Consider the following 16,888-nt stretch of genomic DNA (forward strand, 5'->3'; position numbering starts at 1 on the left):
TTCGTGGGCTTCCCTGGTGGCGCAGTGGTTGGGAGTCCGCCTGCCAATGCAGGGGACACGGGTTCAAGCCCTGGTCTGGGAAGATCCCACATGCCGCTGAGCAGCTAGGCCCGTGCGCCACAACTATTGAGCCTGCGCACCTAGAGCCCACGCTCCACAACAAGCGAAGCCACCGCAGTGAGAAGTCTGTGCACCGCATCGAAGAGTAGCCCCCACTCGCTACAACTGGAGAAGGCCCGTGCGCAGCAACGAAGACCCAACACAGCCAATAAATAAATAAATAAATAAATAAAAATTTTAAAAAAATCGTGAAAAGAAAGCTGTCATTTTATGGTTTTTATGAGTCTCTTTCATGTCTGGCTTAATAGAAGAGCTGGATGCTCATTTCTGCTTCTTCATTCCGTCTCGTGATGTCACCGCTCAAGTAGTCTCTGGAAACTCCACTCAATGCTCATGAGAGAATGAAGGTGAAAGAGGCAAATTAAGTCGAACTCAATTATGAAAATGGTTTTGACCTTGCAGACTCCCAAAAAAGGTCTCAGGGAACCCCCAGCCCCTACCCCCGTGTTCCCTGGACCAGACTTTGGGAACCACAAGTGAAGGGAAAGACACATGGAACTTAGAACTAGCGGTCTGTGCTCCTGCCGCTAGCCTGCCGCTCCCCTGCGTGTGACCTTAGGTCAAGCCAGCACTTCTCCCCTGGGGCTGAGGTCTCTTATCTGGAGACTGGGGACCGCCCTTCTTGCTGAGCCTGGCCATCCTGTCCTACAGGGTCCTTGTGAGTCTCAGATCATGCCTGTGAAATCTTTCCATGAGCAGAAAGCAGTGTATTTATAAATGACATTACTAGGGATCTTTTGAAGTTTGGTGTCATCTTTAATTTGTAGGACAGTTATTTTTAAAAACTGACATCGTGTCCTAATCTCGCTTGGTTCTGGGGACACCTTTGTGAAGGGGAGAGGCTGCCCTTCTCAGCTTACAGGCGAGATCATCGAGGCTTGGGTGAGTGGATTGGCCAGAAAACGGGCTTGTCCCCAGGGTGGTGACCCCTGCCCGCTGTTTCCAAGGCACACTGGTGCTGGTTTCGTGGGGCTGAGGTTCTTGTCTGATATGGGGCTGCATTTTTGACACACTGACATATTCAAACAGGGAGACTGCCACCCTCAGCAGTTCTTCGCGTGAATAAATTGCCCTCAGTCTGAGTCACCTGATGGATGTGACACAGTTTTGAGACTGGAAGATCTGAGGCCTCATCCAGGCCGAGGGAGCCCTTTTAGAACTCTTTCAAGTGCTGATCTAAAAAAATCAGCTGGTAAACAGCCCTGGCTGGTATGTGGCTTATTTTTGTTGACTGGTGAAAGCTCTGCTCGTTCTCCTGAGGTGTTTGTACTTCTGAACTGCTTCCCTCCATGGTCACTTACCGTAGGGAAAACAGCCAGCTCTCCTCCCTGGACACTCCTGGAAGCAGTCCCCATTCTGATCTTGGGAGACACATTTGCCTGTAATTGTAGGAGACAAAGAACCACGGTCGAGTCTTTTCTCGAACTAGGAAATAAGGCAAAAAACACAAGTTCAGTTGTGGCCAGCTGGCCTTAAGATGGATTGAAAAAAAAAAAAAAAAAGAAATGCTTTATACAGGATAGGTTGAATTAAGTTCCCCAGACCCTGCTCCTTATAAGCATGGCTTCATTTTCAGGGGCAGAAGCCCTCCAGCAGTTACCTGTATTTAGTTACGGTGCTTTGCCACGGTATAAACTGTAGATTGACTTTCCCCTCCCTGAATACATTAATATGACTACCTTAAGGCATACAATATTTTTCAGTTTTTTTTAAAGGCTTAATTCAGTTGCAAATGATAGAAATTCAATTCCAACTAGCTTAAACACAACATAAAGCAAGGGGGGACAATTGGGTGTGTGTGTACACTATTTTGGCTCTAGGAGAGTGGAGTATGTGGTTAGACTGTAAAGCATTGCTAGGTCCAAAAGCTCAAAGTGTCATAGGGACTCCCTCCCTGCCTTTGGCAGGCTCTGCCCTCATGGTGCCAAGATGGCTGCCATCTGCTCCAGCTTTCATTCCATCTTCTCAGCCATCTCAGTGCAAAAAGTTCCTCTAACAGTTTCAGAAAAGTCCCAGAATGAAATCTTACTGGTTCTGATCGGTTCCGTGCCCTCCCTCAGCAATCACTGAGGCTAGGAGTATCCCCGACTGATTGGCCAGGCATGGGACCAGTTCTGGGACCAGGGTGAGGCCCGGGAAAATCAGGGCTATTTTCTTGGGTAGGCAGGAAAGGTTTTGGTTTGTGGGCTCCCACACCCCAGTATTTGTAGTGAATTATTACTCAGGTAGCCAAGACCCTTTGTGGGATGGTACCAGAACTAGGCCCACTCTTTTTTATCAGGAAGAAGGCTGGCTTTGTGTTTAGCTTTTAGCACGTCTTGGATGAATAAGTTGTTGGTGCTTGGCTGTCAGCCAGCCATGCGTCATCCTCTCTGGCAACACAGCCTCTTTTATACAGGGAGATGCTGACGTCAGATCGTATTTCCTGGGCCCAACACCCTTTGATGGTCACACGCTTGACCAGGCTGGTGGTCCCTGAATCTGCCGACCAGACTCACATGAAGACCCCAGTCCACTCTTTGGTAAAACCTGGATTTGGTCTGGTGATGCCTCTACTTAAAAATCCACCGTGATACTTTACTACAATTTTAAAAAGGTCAAAAACAAAATAAAACAAACAACACCCTCTCCCCACCCCCGACTGATATCCCACCCCCCACCCCATCCCCATTTTTTTCTCCCTTAGAGGCAATTTAATTGATCAGTTTAACATATTTTAGCTGATTATTTAGGTATTTACATCTGTGACTCTAGTGGCATCTTTAGGATTTTCTATGTATAGTATCGTGTCATCTGCAAACAGTGACAGCTTTACTTCCTCTTTTCCAATTTGTATTCCTTTTATTTCTTTTTCTTCTCTGATTGCTGTGGCTAACACTTCCAAAACTATGTTGAATAATAGTGGTGAGAGTGGGCACCCTTGTCTTGTTTCTGATCTTAGTCGAAATGCTTTCAGTTTTTCACCATTGAGAATGATGTTGGCTGTGGGTTTGTGGTATATGGCTTTTATTATGTTGAGGTAAGTTCCCTCTATGCCTACTTTCTGGAGAGGTTTTACATAAATGGGTGTTGAATTTTGTCAAAAGCTTTTTCTGTCTCTACTGAGATTATCATACGGTTTTTATCCTTCAGGTTGTTAATATGGTGTATCACATTGATAGATTTGCATATATTGAAGAATCCTTGCATTCCTGGGATAAACCCCACTTGATCATGGTGTCTGATCCTTTTAATGTGCTGTTGGATTCTGTTACTTCTGTGGCTCTAAACAGTAGGCTTTGTGTGGCTACTTCTTGACTTTTTAGTTTTAGTTCTTATCTGTGGACACCCCCTATGGACGGTGCGGCTTTAGTCTCCTTCCTCCTGTGTCCTCCTCCACCCCCATCCCTCCCAGCAGGACCACGTTGTAGTCAGTGTTTGGCGTTTACACTGTTGCAGCTAGGAAAGCTCTATTCACAGCCATGCCGTCCAGGGAACGATGAGAACTTTTGGTTTTTGTGGTAGAGAATTCTTCAAGCATTGCTGACAACAGGCACGTGGCAAGTAAATTGAGACTCACATGAGAAACCCACCCTGTCTCCCATTGTGTGCGGGATAGAGTTCAAAGGCCTCAGTGTGGCCCACGTGCCTTTCTTTCTTCCGTCCCACCAGCCCTCCCACCTGCCACCCTTCGCTTTGCTGGTCCCTTGATGCCCCCTTCTCTGTCTGGTAAAATCCTCCTTCGTCCAAGGCCTGGCTGGGATGGTGCTTTCTCTGGGTGTGTCCTTCCTGGTTATGTGTTCACTGCGGTGTGTAGACTGAGGTCTTAGTACTTATCACACTGCACGGTGCTTATTTATTTACTGCTTGAGTTTAAATCTTGGCTGTGCTGTTTCCCAGCTTTGAGACCTTGGGCAAGCTACCTAGTTGCTCTGTGCCTCAGTTTCCCTCTTTGTAAAATGTGGATGACAGCCATAGCACCTGCAGGGGACTATACTCAAGATTTTGTAATAACCTATAATGGAAAAGAATCTGAAAAAGAATAGATATATATGTATAGCTGAATCACTGTGCTGTACACCTGAAACTAACACAACATTGAAAATCAACTATACTTGAATTAAAAAAAAAAAAAAAGGAACAACCATAGCACCTACCTGGTAAGGTTGTTAGTGATTGCATACGCTGATGGAATGAAAGCATCTGTAAATGTCTGCCCCAAGGGAAACTGTCCATCTGTTCCCTGTACCCGCCTCATGCAGGCAGGTGGCTTATATTCACTGGTGCCCAGAATAGCTCTGGGCAAATCAGAAGTCTCTGAGGGCCTGGCAGGGGAGCTCAGTGAGTGAAGCAGGCTGGGTGTGGCTCAGGCACAGGGCGTGGGGACTGGAAAGGACCGTCTCCAAGGGGTGTCTTCTCCTTTACTTCTAGCCAGTGGTTGCCAAGTAGGAATGGGGACCCAGTTTTGCCAGATCATCTGATTTAAAAAAATGTTGTTTTTTTTTTTTTACGAGAAATTTGAGTATCCACATTTTAAAAAATATACGAATTTTCCTGACATTTAGTACACAGCGTAGAGGCTGAAGGCAGTAAGCCTGTGGGCCCATAGGCCACTGGTTTGGGGCACAATTCTCATTTCCCAGAGGAGGTGCAGCGTGATGGCGTGACCTGCCCTGGGTCACACGCTGACTGATTTGGCCCCTGGTGTTCCCACCTGCGGTCTGGACGTGGTGCTGGCCCCTCCCCCGCCAGGGTGGTGACTGGGAGGGTTCAGTCATGTGTGTGAGTGCATCTGCCAAGCCTCTGCCCACACAGGGTAGCAGGTTATTCCCGCCCTCACGTCAGCTCCCCCTGCCTCAGAGCCACCCCCTTGGTGGTGTTTAATAGGATCGTGGGTCTCTTTTTATGCCAGGGGAAAAAAAATTGTGTGCATTTATTGAATACCTACTGTGTGCCCAGAAACTAGTAGGTGTTTCACGTTTGCATTCTCTTTTATTCCTTCCAACAGCCCTCCCTATGAGATGGAAAGTCACCATTTTATAGGTAATAAAAATTATTCATAAGGAAGTTACCTGATGGGGGCCTCACAGAAAGAGGTTTAACCGGGATTAGATCCATCTCTCTGATAAAAATCCCGAGCTCTAGACAACATGTTACCTCCCACGTACTGGAAGTCAAGTCTAACAGCAGCTCGGTGGAGCTTTGCTCGTCCCTGGCGGCCTGCATGCGTCTGTGGTGCTTCCTCTGGAGGACAAGCCTAGTCCTGTTCTGTCTTCGGCAGCTGTAGCTGTAGCACGTGACTGCAGGCCTGGCCAGATAGGAGGGAAGGCAGAGAAAATTAGGAGGAGGAGGAGGAGGAGGATACAGGCCTGGGGGAAGCAACCAAGGCCTCTGTCAGAAGTAGGATGGGGCTCAGGAGCTGAGAAGCTCCCGTACAAGACAAAGGCCATGTCTTCATATGCTGCAGCCCTGGCACTTTCAAACCCATGTAGAAAGCCCACGGTATGAGATGATGGGGGGAAGGAAATTAGAGGTGATCGGGGCTTTCCTCACCCCCATGAGCCATCCCGTTGGCCCAAGAGGCCCATATAATTTTATGTTTAGAAATAGTTTTCAGATAGTGAGGCAGCCCCTTTGTAGCCGACGGAGCACACGTGTTTTACCAGCAGTGTGGCCGGCTGCTCTAGGGGCCGCCCCATGGCTGGTGATCATGTGTTGTTCCTCCTTCCCTGAGTACCCACTTCCCCTCTCAAACGCACGCACACACCCCGAGGCATGGCTGTGACAGGCCAGTGCCCGAGGGAAGAGGAGTAAAGAGGAGGGACGTGGGGTCTCTGAAGCCCTCACCGACCGTCCAACATGTCCTCCTAGACCTGGGACTAAATGTTGTCTTTTTAATTTTTTTTCCTCCTTGTGGAATCCATGGATCTGGTTTCCTGACTTTCACAACATGGTTAACCCTGGTACCGCCCACCTGCCTGTTCTTCTCTCCCAAACTCTTATCCAGGCCACCTTGCTCTCTGGGAGGGGTGGCCGCCCTTATCTCTAGCCATTCTCTGCATTCCAGACATCCAGCTTCCTTCAGTCTCTGGAAAACGCCACACTACTCCCTCCCCCCACCCGGTGGGCCCTGGTCTGCCACCTGCTCTGGACTCAGTATTTTCCTTCCTCCCTAGGTGCCCATCCATGATTCAGGCTTCTGTGCAGATAGTAACCCCTGGAAGTTTCCTGCGAGTCTCCCTCTAACCTCGCCCCCCTCCCCCCTCCCGCCTGACCTGGCCCGGTGAGGTTCTCTGCCCTGGGTTCCACGGCACCTGTACTGGTCCCATCCTGGCTCAGACTCGCTGGGATGGGCTGTAAGTGCCTCCCTCACCCACCAGACTGGAAGTGCCCTGAAAGCAGGGACCAAGCCCAAGGCCTAGCGCAGGGTCTGGCGTGTGGGAAATCTGTGCCCGCTGTTTAATGTTGAGCACGTTACACGGGTGGGGACATCATGGGAGTGTGGCAAATAGTGCCATCATTAGGGACTGAAGCTGCCAGGGGTGGCCGGACTGGACATCTTCCCCTGGATGGAGGCTTTCCGTCTAACCTGCACTGTCCAGTGAGGTAGTCACTGGCCACGTTGTTTAAGTTTAAATATAGTTACTTAAAATGAAACAAGTTAAAAACTCAGTTCGTCAGTCTTGCCAGTCAGTGTCAGGTGTTCAGTACCATGTGTGGTCCGTGGCTGCCGTACTGACCAGTGCAGCTGGTAGGACACGCCAGCATCGTGGAAGCTTCTCTTGGATGGTGGTGCTCTAGACACCGTCTTGTAAAGGCATGAACTCAGGGGCTTGTAGGCTGAGTGGAGGCCCTTCTGGGTGCTTCCGGTTAAGTAAAGCAGATTTCCGCACGTTCCTTCTTAAGCCTGAACTGTGTCCTCAATTTCCTGTCTGCAGGACATTCGTCAGAAGTTCCGCTCTGTTCTGGTTGAGGCAACGGTGAAACTGGATGAGCTGGTGAAGAAAATCGGCAAAGCTGTGGAAGACTCGAAGCCCTACTGGGAGGCACGGAGGGTGGCGAGGCAGGTAAGCTCTCCTGCTTTGCCCGTCACCCCGCCCCGCGCCGTGGGCGCACCTCTGACGCGTGGGCCTCCTGCTGAAGCTCAGGGACGCGGGACAGCTGTGGCTGTGTCCACAGGTGCGTTTGGAGTCAGCCCTTTGTTTTCCTCCCCCGCACAGGTTGCTTTCACTCCCGCTCTTGGTACTATTAGTAGGGTGAGCGTGCTGGCATTTGGATGCCCCCACCAGTGGGCGCTGCCCTGCCGCTGGAGCTGGTACCCAGGTCCACCTCCCAGGCGGCCGGACCAGAGGCTGTGCTTAGAGCGTCGGGCTTGCCCTCCACCCTCCCTGATGACTGCCTGTCGGGCAGCGGGAGGAACACTGCCTCCCTCGTATTCTCCTCCCTGGTTTGGGAGAAATTAGCCATCTGCTTCTCTTGGAACATTGGTTCTTTGTCCTGAGAGCCCAAATAGGCAACAGAGGAGCCAAGACCAGAAAAGGGGGCGGCAGAGGGGCTGTGGTCAGGCGACTGCCGGGGCTGCTGGTTTCAGTGTCTCCCTTGGATCGTCACCCATGTGGGGACTTCCCAGCCTGAGATGCAGGCCCTGTGAATGGGAAGGAAAAGAGCTCCCAACGCATGGTGGTGCCTGCTGTGTGCCAGGCCCTGGGCTGCGGGCTCTCACACCCCTTGGCCCACACGGGGGCTTCTGCTCAGGTGACTCTCGAGCAGCTGGTCCTGGTTGAGTTCCTGTCCTGCTGTGTGTTATGTGACAGAAGATGCTGCCGCCTCCCAGGGTCTCTACCTGTAAGCAGATGCTCAGGGAGTGCAGGTACCACTGCAGGCCCCCACTGTGTGTGCGCAGTGTGCTGTTGGGCTGGGGCGGGGTGGGGGAGGCGATGGGAAAGCGAGCCCTTGGGAAGCGAAGCCCCAGGAATGTGTTAAGACGGGAGCCATCGAGGATAAGGGGCCAGGACTTGGGCATTCCTCTTCCTTGCCCCGCTCCGTGCACCCCTCAGATTTCTCATCAGGGATCCCCTTGATGCTTTGGTGGTTCTACCGAGATCCTAGCTACGTATTTGGGTTTTGCACTCTGAACGCTGAACTGAGCTTTCTGGTTGGAACCTTCCAGATAATGTGGCCTTTGTTCCTAGACAGACCAGCTGCCCGAAACCCTTCCTTCCCTGTCCTGCTGCCCTGGGCTGTACAACATCAAAGTGCCCATGACTTGTTGGCCTGCAACAAGCCTGAGCAGCCGTCCTTCTCTCCGCCTCCCTCTGGGCCCCACCCAGGCTGCAGCTTTCTAGAGAGAAGGAGCCCTTCTCCAGAAGGTGCTCACCAGTCCCCAGAAGCTCCCCAACCCTAAGGCATCCTCCCTCCAAAGTGCCACAACCTTCAAAGTGCCCCACGTTGGAGAAGTGTCTCACCCACCATAGCCCAGGGGGGTAGTGGTCTTGACCTTGCAGTGAGAAGGCTTCTGGTTAGGTTTGAGGAGAAATTTCTGATACTTTAATGTAAACATTGGGTCAGTGCTGAGGAGATCATGAAACCTCCTCTTCTGAAAGTCTTCAACACTTGAATTTATGGTCCCTTTGAGGACACAAGTATCTATAGAAAAACATCCATGTCCCCATGCCGTGGGGTGATTATATAGTGGTCTGTGAAAGCCTCCCCTTGGAGCCTCGGCAGTGGCTTCCCCACGGGAGTTTCCCCACTGGGTCCCCTGAGCTCAGAGTTTGGAGCAGAGCTGGTAAAGGGACCTTTGTGTTCAGGGGCCTCTGGAGGTTGGCCATTTAGGCCAGCAGCCCCAGCTGATGGCCCTTCTCCTCCTTTGGCGGAACGGATGTCATACATGCTCCTACCTCAGAGTCTTTGAACTTGCTGCTCCCCCTGTTTGTTGTTGTCTTAACCATAGGATTTGCATGGTCCACTCCATCTCCTTCAGCTTTCTGCTCAGATGTCACTTTATCAACAAGGCCTTCCTGGGCTGACATTTAAATGACAACTGCCAGCCCACCATCTCTGCCACCCCAGCCCTCATTCCTCGATTGGCTTTTTCATAGCAGTTCTCACCCCCGACCTGTTATTGTTTACTTGTTTATAGTAGTGAAACTCCACAAATTCCCAGACAGGGTATTTGGTCTGTTTGGGTCATTGCCAGCATACAGAAGGTGTTCAAGTCTTGAGGAAACAAACAAATGAACCAAAGAGTGAATGATGAGGTTGACCAGATGTTCCTCCCGGCCTTCCGTTGGCATCCCGAGCTTTCCCTCTCCATTGCCGCTTTACTCACAACTTCTTCCCCGCAGAGGGATAGGAGCATGACTGGCAAATCCAGCTTCATCTGGGTTGGGTTCATTCAAATCTCATTTGGTGGGTGGGTCCCCAGTTGGCTGTGACACACCTGGAATAGATTTCACACCACTCCCTTTTTGTTCCGCACCCCAATCCTCTTTGATGGAAAAAGAGGTAGGAGGGAGCTACGTTGGGAGGGTCCCACTGCTGGGCAGCAGTGAAGTGTGGCTTTGCGCCTTCCTCTGGTCTTACCCCCACCCCTTCCTTTCTATATTTACAAACCCCTCTGACTGTGTGTAACAGGGATGATCTCTGAGATATGCCTTCAAAGCGTCTCCTCCAAGTGTGTCTCGTGAGGCACTGTGTTTTCAGAGCCTCATTGTCCTCGTCTCTGTGGAAACAGTGATCGAAAACAGTGAAACAGTGATGGTCATGGACCATGAGAGTCCTGAGGTGTCCTTAGGACTTAAATGAGCTAATGTTTGATGATGGAATCCCTGTATGATCTTAGATTTTGGTTTCACTAAAAAAAGATTGTAGAAAATTCAGAAAATAGACAAAAAGAAGAAAATAAGTCCCCATACCTTCTGTTAATATTTGATGTATACCTCCTTTTAAAAAAAAAAAGAAGAGGTAATACTGTAATGATGGTTTTATAACGTCTGGAATGCTCCTGTCCGTCCATCCAGAGTCTCAGCGAACAATGGAGACTTACAAAGGAAAAGACTTCTACAGGTTGGTTTTCCATAAAGAGTTTACAAAGACTTGTGATTGTTGGGCCAGTAGGAATTGTGTCTGATCATCAGAAATTTGTACTGACTTTATTGTTCCTAATGTCAACTCATTTTCCTACCAGGAGTCGGATCCAGTTCTGTGATCTTGAAAACCCAATCCACATTCTGCCGAGAGCAGGCAGAGCACTTGTTTTTTTTCCTGGGCCAGGTGGGGGCAGGAAACTGGCTTTGATTTATTTGAGGGTTTTGTCCGTGAGCCAGAGCTTGTTTTTAAGGTGGCTTTGACATATCTGCCAGCCCATCTGGCCTTCTGTGTGTGGCAGGGGACATTCTGAAGGGGGATGGGAGTGGGTGTGGAGCCCGTGTGACTCAGCAAACTTGAATGGCAGAGAGTTTCTTGCTTCCTTGGCTCCCTGTGTTCTAACTAGTCCAACAGTGGCCCCGGGCCTGGCATTTTATCACTGCCAGTCCCAACCCTTGTGAGTATTTTCCTTTTTAAAAAATGGTGGTAAACTGTATTTAGCATAGGATTTACTGTTGTAACTGTTTTTAAGTACACGATTCAGTAGCATTAAGTACATGCACATTGCTGTGTAACCCTCACCGCCATCCTCCTTCAGAATTTTATCATTTTCCCAACTGCAACCCTGTACTTAATAAATAATAACTCCTCACTCGTCCCTTCCCCCAGCCTTTGGCAACCACCGTCCTACTTTCTGTCTCTGTGAATTTGACTCCTCTAAGTACCCCATGTAAGTGGAGTTGTGCAGAGTTTGTCCTTTTGTGACTGGCTTTTGTCACTTAGCATAATGTCTTCAAGGTTCATCCATGTTGTAGCCTGTGTTGGAATTTCATTCCTTTTTAAGGCTGAATAATATTCCACTGTATGTGTAGACCACATTTTGTTATTCACTCATCCATTGGTGGACCTTCGGATTTTTAAATGGTTGGAATGTGTCAGGAGACTTTGGAACCCTGAAGGGCAGCATAAATGCAAAATAGTGAGGGTTATTCAGTGCTGACAGTTGCCCGTTTTGTGTTTATGGGACCAGGTACGTCCACGTGCTTTAACCTCCTTTGGGGGAAGTAAGTGGGTGGGGAAATGTTTGAAACTTAGCTGACTTAACTGTAGGACCACTGGCAAAGCTTGGCCTCTGAGCCAGACTGCCTGGCTTTTAATCCCAATTTACCACTTAATAGCTATGGGACCTCTGCAGGTTACTTAATGTGTGTGCTTTAATTTCTTCATCTCTAAAATGGAATTGTGTATCAGTTAGTTGTTGCTATGAAACAAAGCAAACTCAGTGATTTAATACATTTACTTAGCTCATGATTTTGCTGGGCAAGTTTTCTGAACTCAGGTTTTGGCTGATCTCATGAATGTGCAGTCAGTTGGTGGGTTGGCTGGGGCGTTGGCTGATCTGGGTTGGCTTTATCTGTCAAGCAGTTGGCTTGTTGTCAGCTGAGGTGTCGGGTGGCTGGACCACGTGCGTCTCATCCAACAAGCTAGTGTGGGCTTCTTCATATGGTGCTGGGATTCTAGGAACAGAAATGGCAAGCCCTTTCCAAGCCTCTGCTTGCATCACATTTGTTAATGTCCTGCTGGTCAGAGTAAGTCACATGGCTCGTCCAAAAGCAAGAGGTAGGGAAAAAGCAAACTCCACCTGCAAAAATACCTGCAAAGTATTACGGCCATTTTTGCAGTTTACCACAGTGATTAAGTTAGTTCATGTAAAGCATTTGGATGAAAGAAAATGAATGTTAAGTTATTATTCCAGATGTATTTTTCTATCAAATATTATATCTCCAAGGTGAATCTGCTATGTTAAAAAACAAAACAAAAACACCACCGCCACCACAAAAAAATACCCTGTGGGTGGAAGAAGAAACAGTCCTCTGCTGGCTGGGAGGGGATATGGAAGATGTAGAGACAGAAGGGTGACCCCAGGCAGGGTGGGTACATACCAAGTTGCCTGTGAAGATAAAATGTGGCAGAGGATCGAAAATGATGATGAGGAGATAGCTGAATAACCTTGCAACTGATGGAAAGCTCGCCCTCCAAGCCCAAACGGATGAGTGGCGGGGACCTTGAATGGAAGGGAAGTCATGTTTCCAATGAAAGGAGTAAGTCAAATATGTCAGATAATCACCTGAATTCTTATGTTAATCACTATTGTAGTCTTCTGTTGTTGGGAAATCTGGATGTTGATTTTGTTTACAGAAGACCTTCCCTAAGTGGAGAACAGGAAGCCTGGGCTTTGCAGAGATGGGACAAAAATGCAAGTGTATGTCAATACAGGTTATACTCTACTTGTCCATGAATTTTTTTCTTCTAATTCATTATTTTCTTTCATTCGACGAATATTTACAGTGTTCCTACTAAGTGTCATGCACTAGCTTAGCCACTCGTCAAGAACGGAAGAAAGACTCTGTCCTGTAGAGCTGACAGTCCCCTCTTAGCAGTCTTACAAAAGTTGTGTGGGATGGAATGTTTTGGGCAAAAGTAGAATCTTTGTTACTGATCTGGATTCACGTGTGTGTGTGTGTGTGTGTGTGTGTGTGTGTGTGTGTGTGTGTGTGTGTGTGTGTGTGTGTGTGGTTTTTCCCCCTTCATTTGAGAAATGGAGTGAAGCACTGCTCCCAGGGAAACAGAGGATTGTTCCTGAGAGCCTCTGGTCACAATTTCATCAAACACAACTTTGTTTTATGTATGTTTCTCTTTAAAGACACCTTCTTTAATCTATATGTCTTATGAATAATTAATTCTATACAATGTTTCTTTACAATGAAACACTAGCCCAGAAGGGATGAACATTTCCCTGCCCCTGGGTGACAGAACCAAAAATTTCTCTGGCTTTCAGCAGCCCCACACCGTGTTGTGCTTCCGTCGTGACCTCTCAGGCATTGTTGCCAGATGGAATCCACACATTTAGCCGCGTTTCCACGGCTTCATCTTGCACTACAGACTTGACGTTGGCGCTTACTGGAGCAGCGTCTTGTACGGATGTGCACGTTTCCTCTTCCTTTTTCTGGATGTACTGTATTGTTGATTCATTAACAGTGAACTCATGGCCAACGGCACGATGACTCACGCCTGGAAGCAGCTCACCTAAACCACGTATTTTCTCTGTAAGGCACGTCACAGCTGTCCTGTGCTTAGGTAGGACCCCAGACGGCACTCAGCACTAGGCTTGGGGGCCACCTTACAGAGGAACCACCACCGAGAAGCACAAAAACGTGAAAAACATGGCACTCAGTAGACTGTGAGAAGGATGGGTGTTTGCAACCTGACAGCTGGAACAGAAGGCAGGAGGTCCTCTCTGCTTGGCCTCAGCTGGCATCGTGCACATCAAGACTCACGTTTTTTTGCTTCTCTGGGCTGGTCCGTGAATGACTCCGAAAGTGCAGTAAATACTGATTTTGGGGTTACAAGTAAGTCGTAGCGGGTAGGCAAATTCACAAACATGGAATCCACTGAATGATGAGGATCGACGTACTCAACAAGTGGAGAGCCCAGTGGGGAGGAGCGTCTGTTAGAGAACAGGTATAGATGGCACAGGTGTAGACGGTGTGTGCAGGAGGCCGGTGGAGTGAGGTCACGGGGTGTGTGCGCGTGTGTGTAAAGCTTTGGAAACACACCTGAGCCCCTGAGTATGAGACAGTCTGGGTAAAGGACAGAGGAGCCGCAATCTGAGGGGGGAGCCGGCGTGGACAGGACCTGTCCTGAGTCCGTCAGCTCCAGGGCTGTGCGGTGGGGCCTCGGGCAGCTGAAGGACCAGGCGGGGAGGGAACCGCATGGCCCGATGAGGGAGGGTGCAGCCTCAGCCTAGCCTCCTGCCTGGGTAGAGTAGCCACGGGGGCTCTTGCGTGTGGGCTCGGGTTGTGTTGGAGAAACTGATGGGGCACTGATGCCACCTGTCGGGTCCGGACCGGTGGCAGCTCTGCGTGGAGGTCCAGCGGTGTCTCAGGCACCACGTGTCCCCATAATACAGATGAGGAAACTAGCCTCGGAGCCCAGAGACCATCACGCGGGCCTTCACATGCGCCTTTCCCATGCTGTGATCTGATCTGGGAGGACGTGGAGGGGGCTGGATCGGACTGAGTCGTTAACCAGCTGCCAAGAGTGAGTCATGAGAACTCCAAGGCTGTGACCCGAAGAGGCAGCAGGCAGTTGAAGCGCAGTCGGGTGTAGCCCTGGGAGAAGGTGGTGAGCTCCTCTTCCCCTGAAAGTTCTAGCAGCACCTGGTGCCCGAGTGGGAGCCTCACAGTGATGTAGGCACGTTGCAGGGGGGCGCTGGGCTTGGGCAGCACGGAGGTGACTGTTTCCGGGAAGACAGGGTGTGGACAGAGCCATCAGAGGTCAAGGATGGATGGGAAGAGAGGAAGGAGAGTTGTTGTAACACTCTTTGTACACCAGGCACTTTCCCAAGTGCACTTTCCCAAGCACCAGGGCAGTACTTTTAAAAAACCTTCTGCAGAGTAGGAAACTGAGGCTTAGAGAAAGTCAGGTTATTCAAGGGGCTCCCACGGCCCTCATTTATTCAGATCCGTGGGGTGCCTGGGCCTGCAGGGGTGGGTCTCTTATAGACATGAACCCACTGGGGCCTGACGGAAGGTGGCCAGGCGATGGTATCATTACTGCCGTCACACAGAGGGGACGGTAACTAAGGCTTTGGGAGGTAAGGGAACGTGCCCAGACCACAGACCCCCATGGAGAGGAGCGAAGATTTGAACCCCCATCTCCCTGCTTCTGGCTGTTGCCTGCAGCCTGGTGCTGGCACTCTGACAGTACTTAGGGACTGTTGGAAACCTGACCACACCCTGGCACGTCTTGTGGAAACAGGTAAGAGAAATAATCGACTCGTAGGGCTAAGGGGAGATGCTGGGCTCATCTGCAGTTGTCTCCCTGCCTTTGCTGCCCTGGGGCACCTGGGAGGCTCTTGCCAAGTCATCGGTGGCCCTTTGAAACTTCTTCCCCTCCTGGGACCTGAGTGCACTTTCGTCCTGCCTCCCTCTTTCCCGGTCACTTTTGTTTCTGCTGAGCCTGTGCCTGCCTGGGTGGCAGCTGTCTGCGTGAGGCTCGGGTGAGGAGGTCTGGGTCAGTGACGTCCGTCCCTGTGATCCTGGTCACGTTCCCACTGGGCGGCCACAGGCCAGTTCCTCGGAACTGCATCACCCAGGTGCCCGGGCTGAGGGCAGGCCGCTGGGTGACGGGGCACCTGTCCCGAAGCAGAGTCCCTGGTGATTTACGGCAGGAGGGAAATGTGCTGTATTAACCCTCCTTGGCCCGCAGGACCGCCCTGCCTTGCAGTCTTGGCTGGAGATTCCAGGGGAGAAGCAGCTGCATTGGGAGGCCTGGAATCTTGCGTCAAGATGGGGTCACTGGGGAGACAAGGGGCAGCCTCTGACCCAGGGTGAAGGCTCCTGACGTAGAACAGGTCTCGAGGCTTCCAGACGGGCCCACCCCCCTTTGGAGCCGTTGCCCCTCCTGCTGGGCTGGCTGTGCTTCAGGCATCCTCCACTCTCCCATGACTGGAGAGGGAGTGCGGCTGATCTGAGGTTTTCTCTTCTGTGGTGCGAGGACCACCTGCATTTGACCCTTTCCTGCCTGGCGGGCAGCAGGAAGCCAGGAATGGGGCTCGTGGCCAGCAGGGTCTCAGCGGGGCAGTATGATGCTGGGGGTGCTGCCCCTGCGCCCCCCGCCGATGCCTGGTCTGTTGGGGGCTTCTCGGGGACAGTCCCCTTTTCCTTTCAGTGGCCTTTTGCTGAGGCCTTGCTGATTCCCATAAGTGCGGTTTGAAGCTGACAGATGTGGTTTGTCACCGCAGGACAGCGGTTGGAGGGGAAGCAGGATGTGGAGTTCTGTACCGAATCTGAAACCATGAGGCTCCTTGGATGTTTCTCTTTTTCTTTTCTTTCTTCCCTCCCCCGCCTCCGTCCCCCCTTCCATCTATTGTCAATAAAATCAATGAAATTGCTGCTTCCACATGGATCGCCCTTCCCTCCCCCTCCTGTAAACCACTGGCATTCCCTAGAGGGGGCAGCAGGGTGACTGATATCTCAGTTGAAGAAAATCAGAGTATGGGATGTATTTTTGCTATCAGTTTTGTCAACACGGCTAGGCCTCTTATGTTGCCAGGCGACAGGGTTTGGTCCTCAGCCAGCAGTGACGTTTCTCTTGAACATTTTGACTTAGCTTTCCTTGCCTGGGGACCCCCCCTGCCCACCCTACTTTCCTCCTTTTCTCTCCCCCTTCCTCACCCTTCCCAGTGTGACTTCATGTTCCCCCTTCCCTTCTAGGAAAACTTCCCCCTAAGAATCTGATGGACTTATTCACGCTGAGAAGTGGACGACTGATAAGGCTTCGAGATTTATGGTCTTTGGATGTTCAAGTAGTTCTGCTTAGAAATACTCCCATAGCTTGGGTGGTTCTGCTTCCTGCCTGGTGGGATGGCTGATTGCCAGCTCGGGGCTCATCACACAGGGGGAGCTTCTTGAAATATGTGTAACGGAACCATGCCCATCACACCAAGAGGGAGGTGCTGAGGAGTCCAGGCCATAGACGAGTGTTCATTTCTGCCTGGTGAAAGAAAGGTCCTTGTGGAGTTTAAGCCCTAAAGGTAGGGTCGGCAGATAGAATACAGGACACCCAGTTCAAGTTGAATTTCAGATCGTTTTTTTTAAGCATCACTCTGTCCCATGTAAACCTTGGGACACACTTC

General features: G+C 50.4%; 1 protein-coding gene and 1 long non-coding RNA gene across 3 annotated transcripts in view; one reads left to right on the forward strand and one right to left on the reverse strand.

The window, feature by feature from the left end:
- The window catches only part of SH3BP5 (SH3 domain binding protein 5), a 70,820-nt gene that overhangs the window by 20,163 nt on the left and 33,769 nt on the right, over window positions 1-16,888 (forward strand). The window contains exon 3 of one of the 2 annotated variants that reach the window (XM_007166985.2): window positions 7,038-7,166. In XM_007166985.2, the coding sequence (XP_007167047.2) occupies window positions 7,038-7,166 (129 nt within the window). Of the gene's footprint in view, window positions 1-7,037; window positions 7,167-14,358; window positions 15,010-16,888 lie in introns of those variants that run through there. The other variant, XM_007166987.3, reaches the window with a different exon arrangement.
- Window positions 247-4,338, reverse strand: LOC114235550 (uncharacterized). Its single transcript, XR_003621699.2, has 3 exons — window positions 4,257-4,338; window positions 1,422-1,545; window positions 247-450 (listed from the first exon to the last, which is right to left on the reverse strand). It is a non-coding gene; the product is annotated as an uncharacterized LOC114235550 (long non-coding RNA).

This window comes from Balaenoptera acutorostrata, chromosome 4 (assembly GCF_949987535.1).
Source record: "Balaenoptera acutorostrata chromosome 4, mBalAcu1.1, whole genome shotgun sequence".
Lineage (NCBI taxonomy): Eukaryota > Metazoa > Chordata > Mammalia > Artiodactyla > Balaenopteridae > Balaenoptera > Balaenoptera acutorostrata.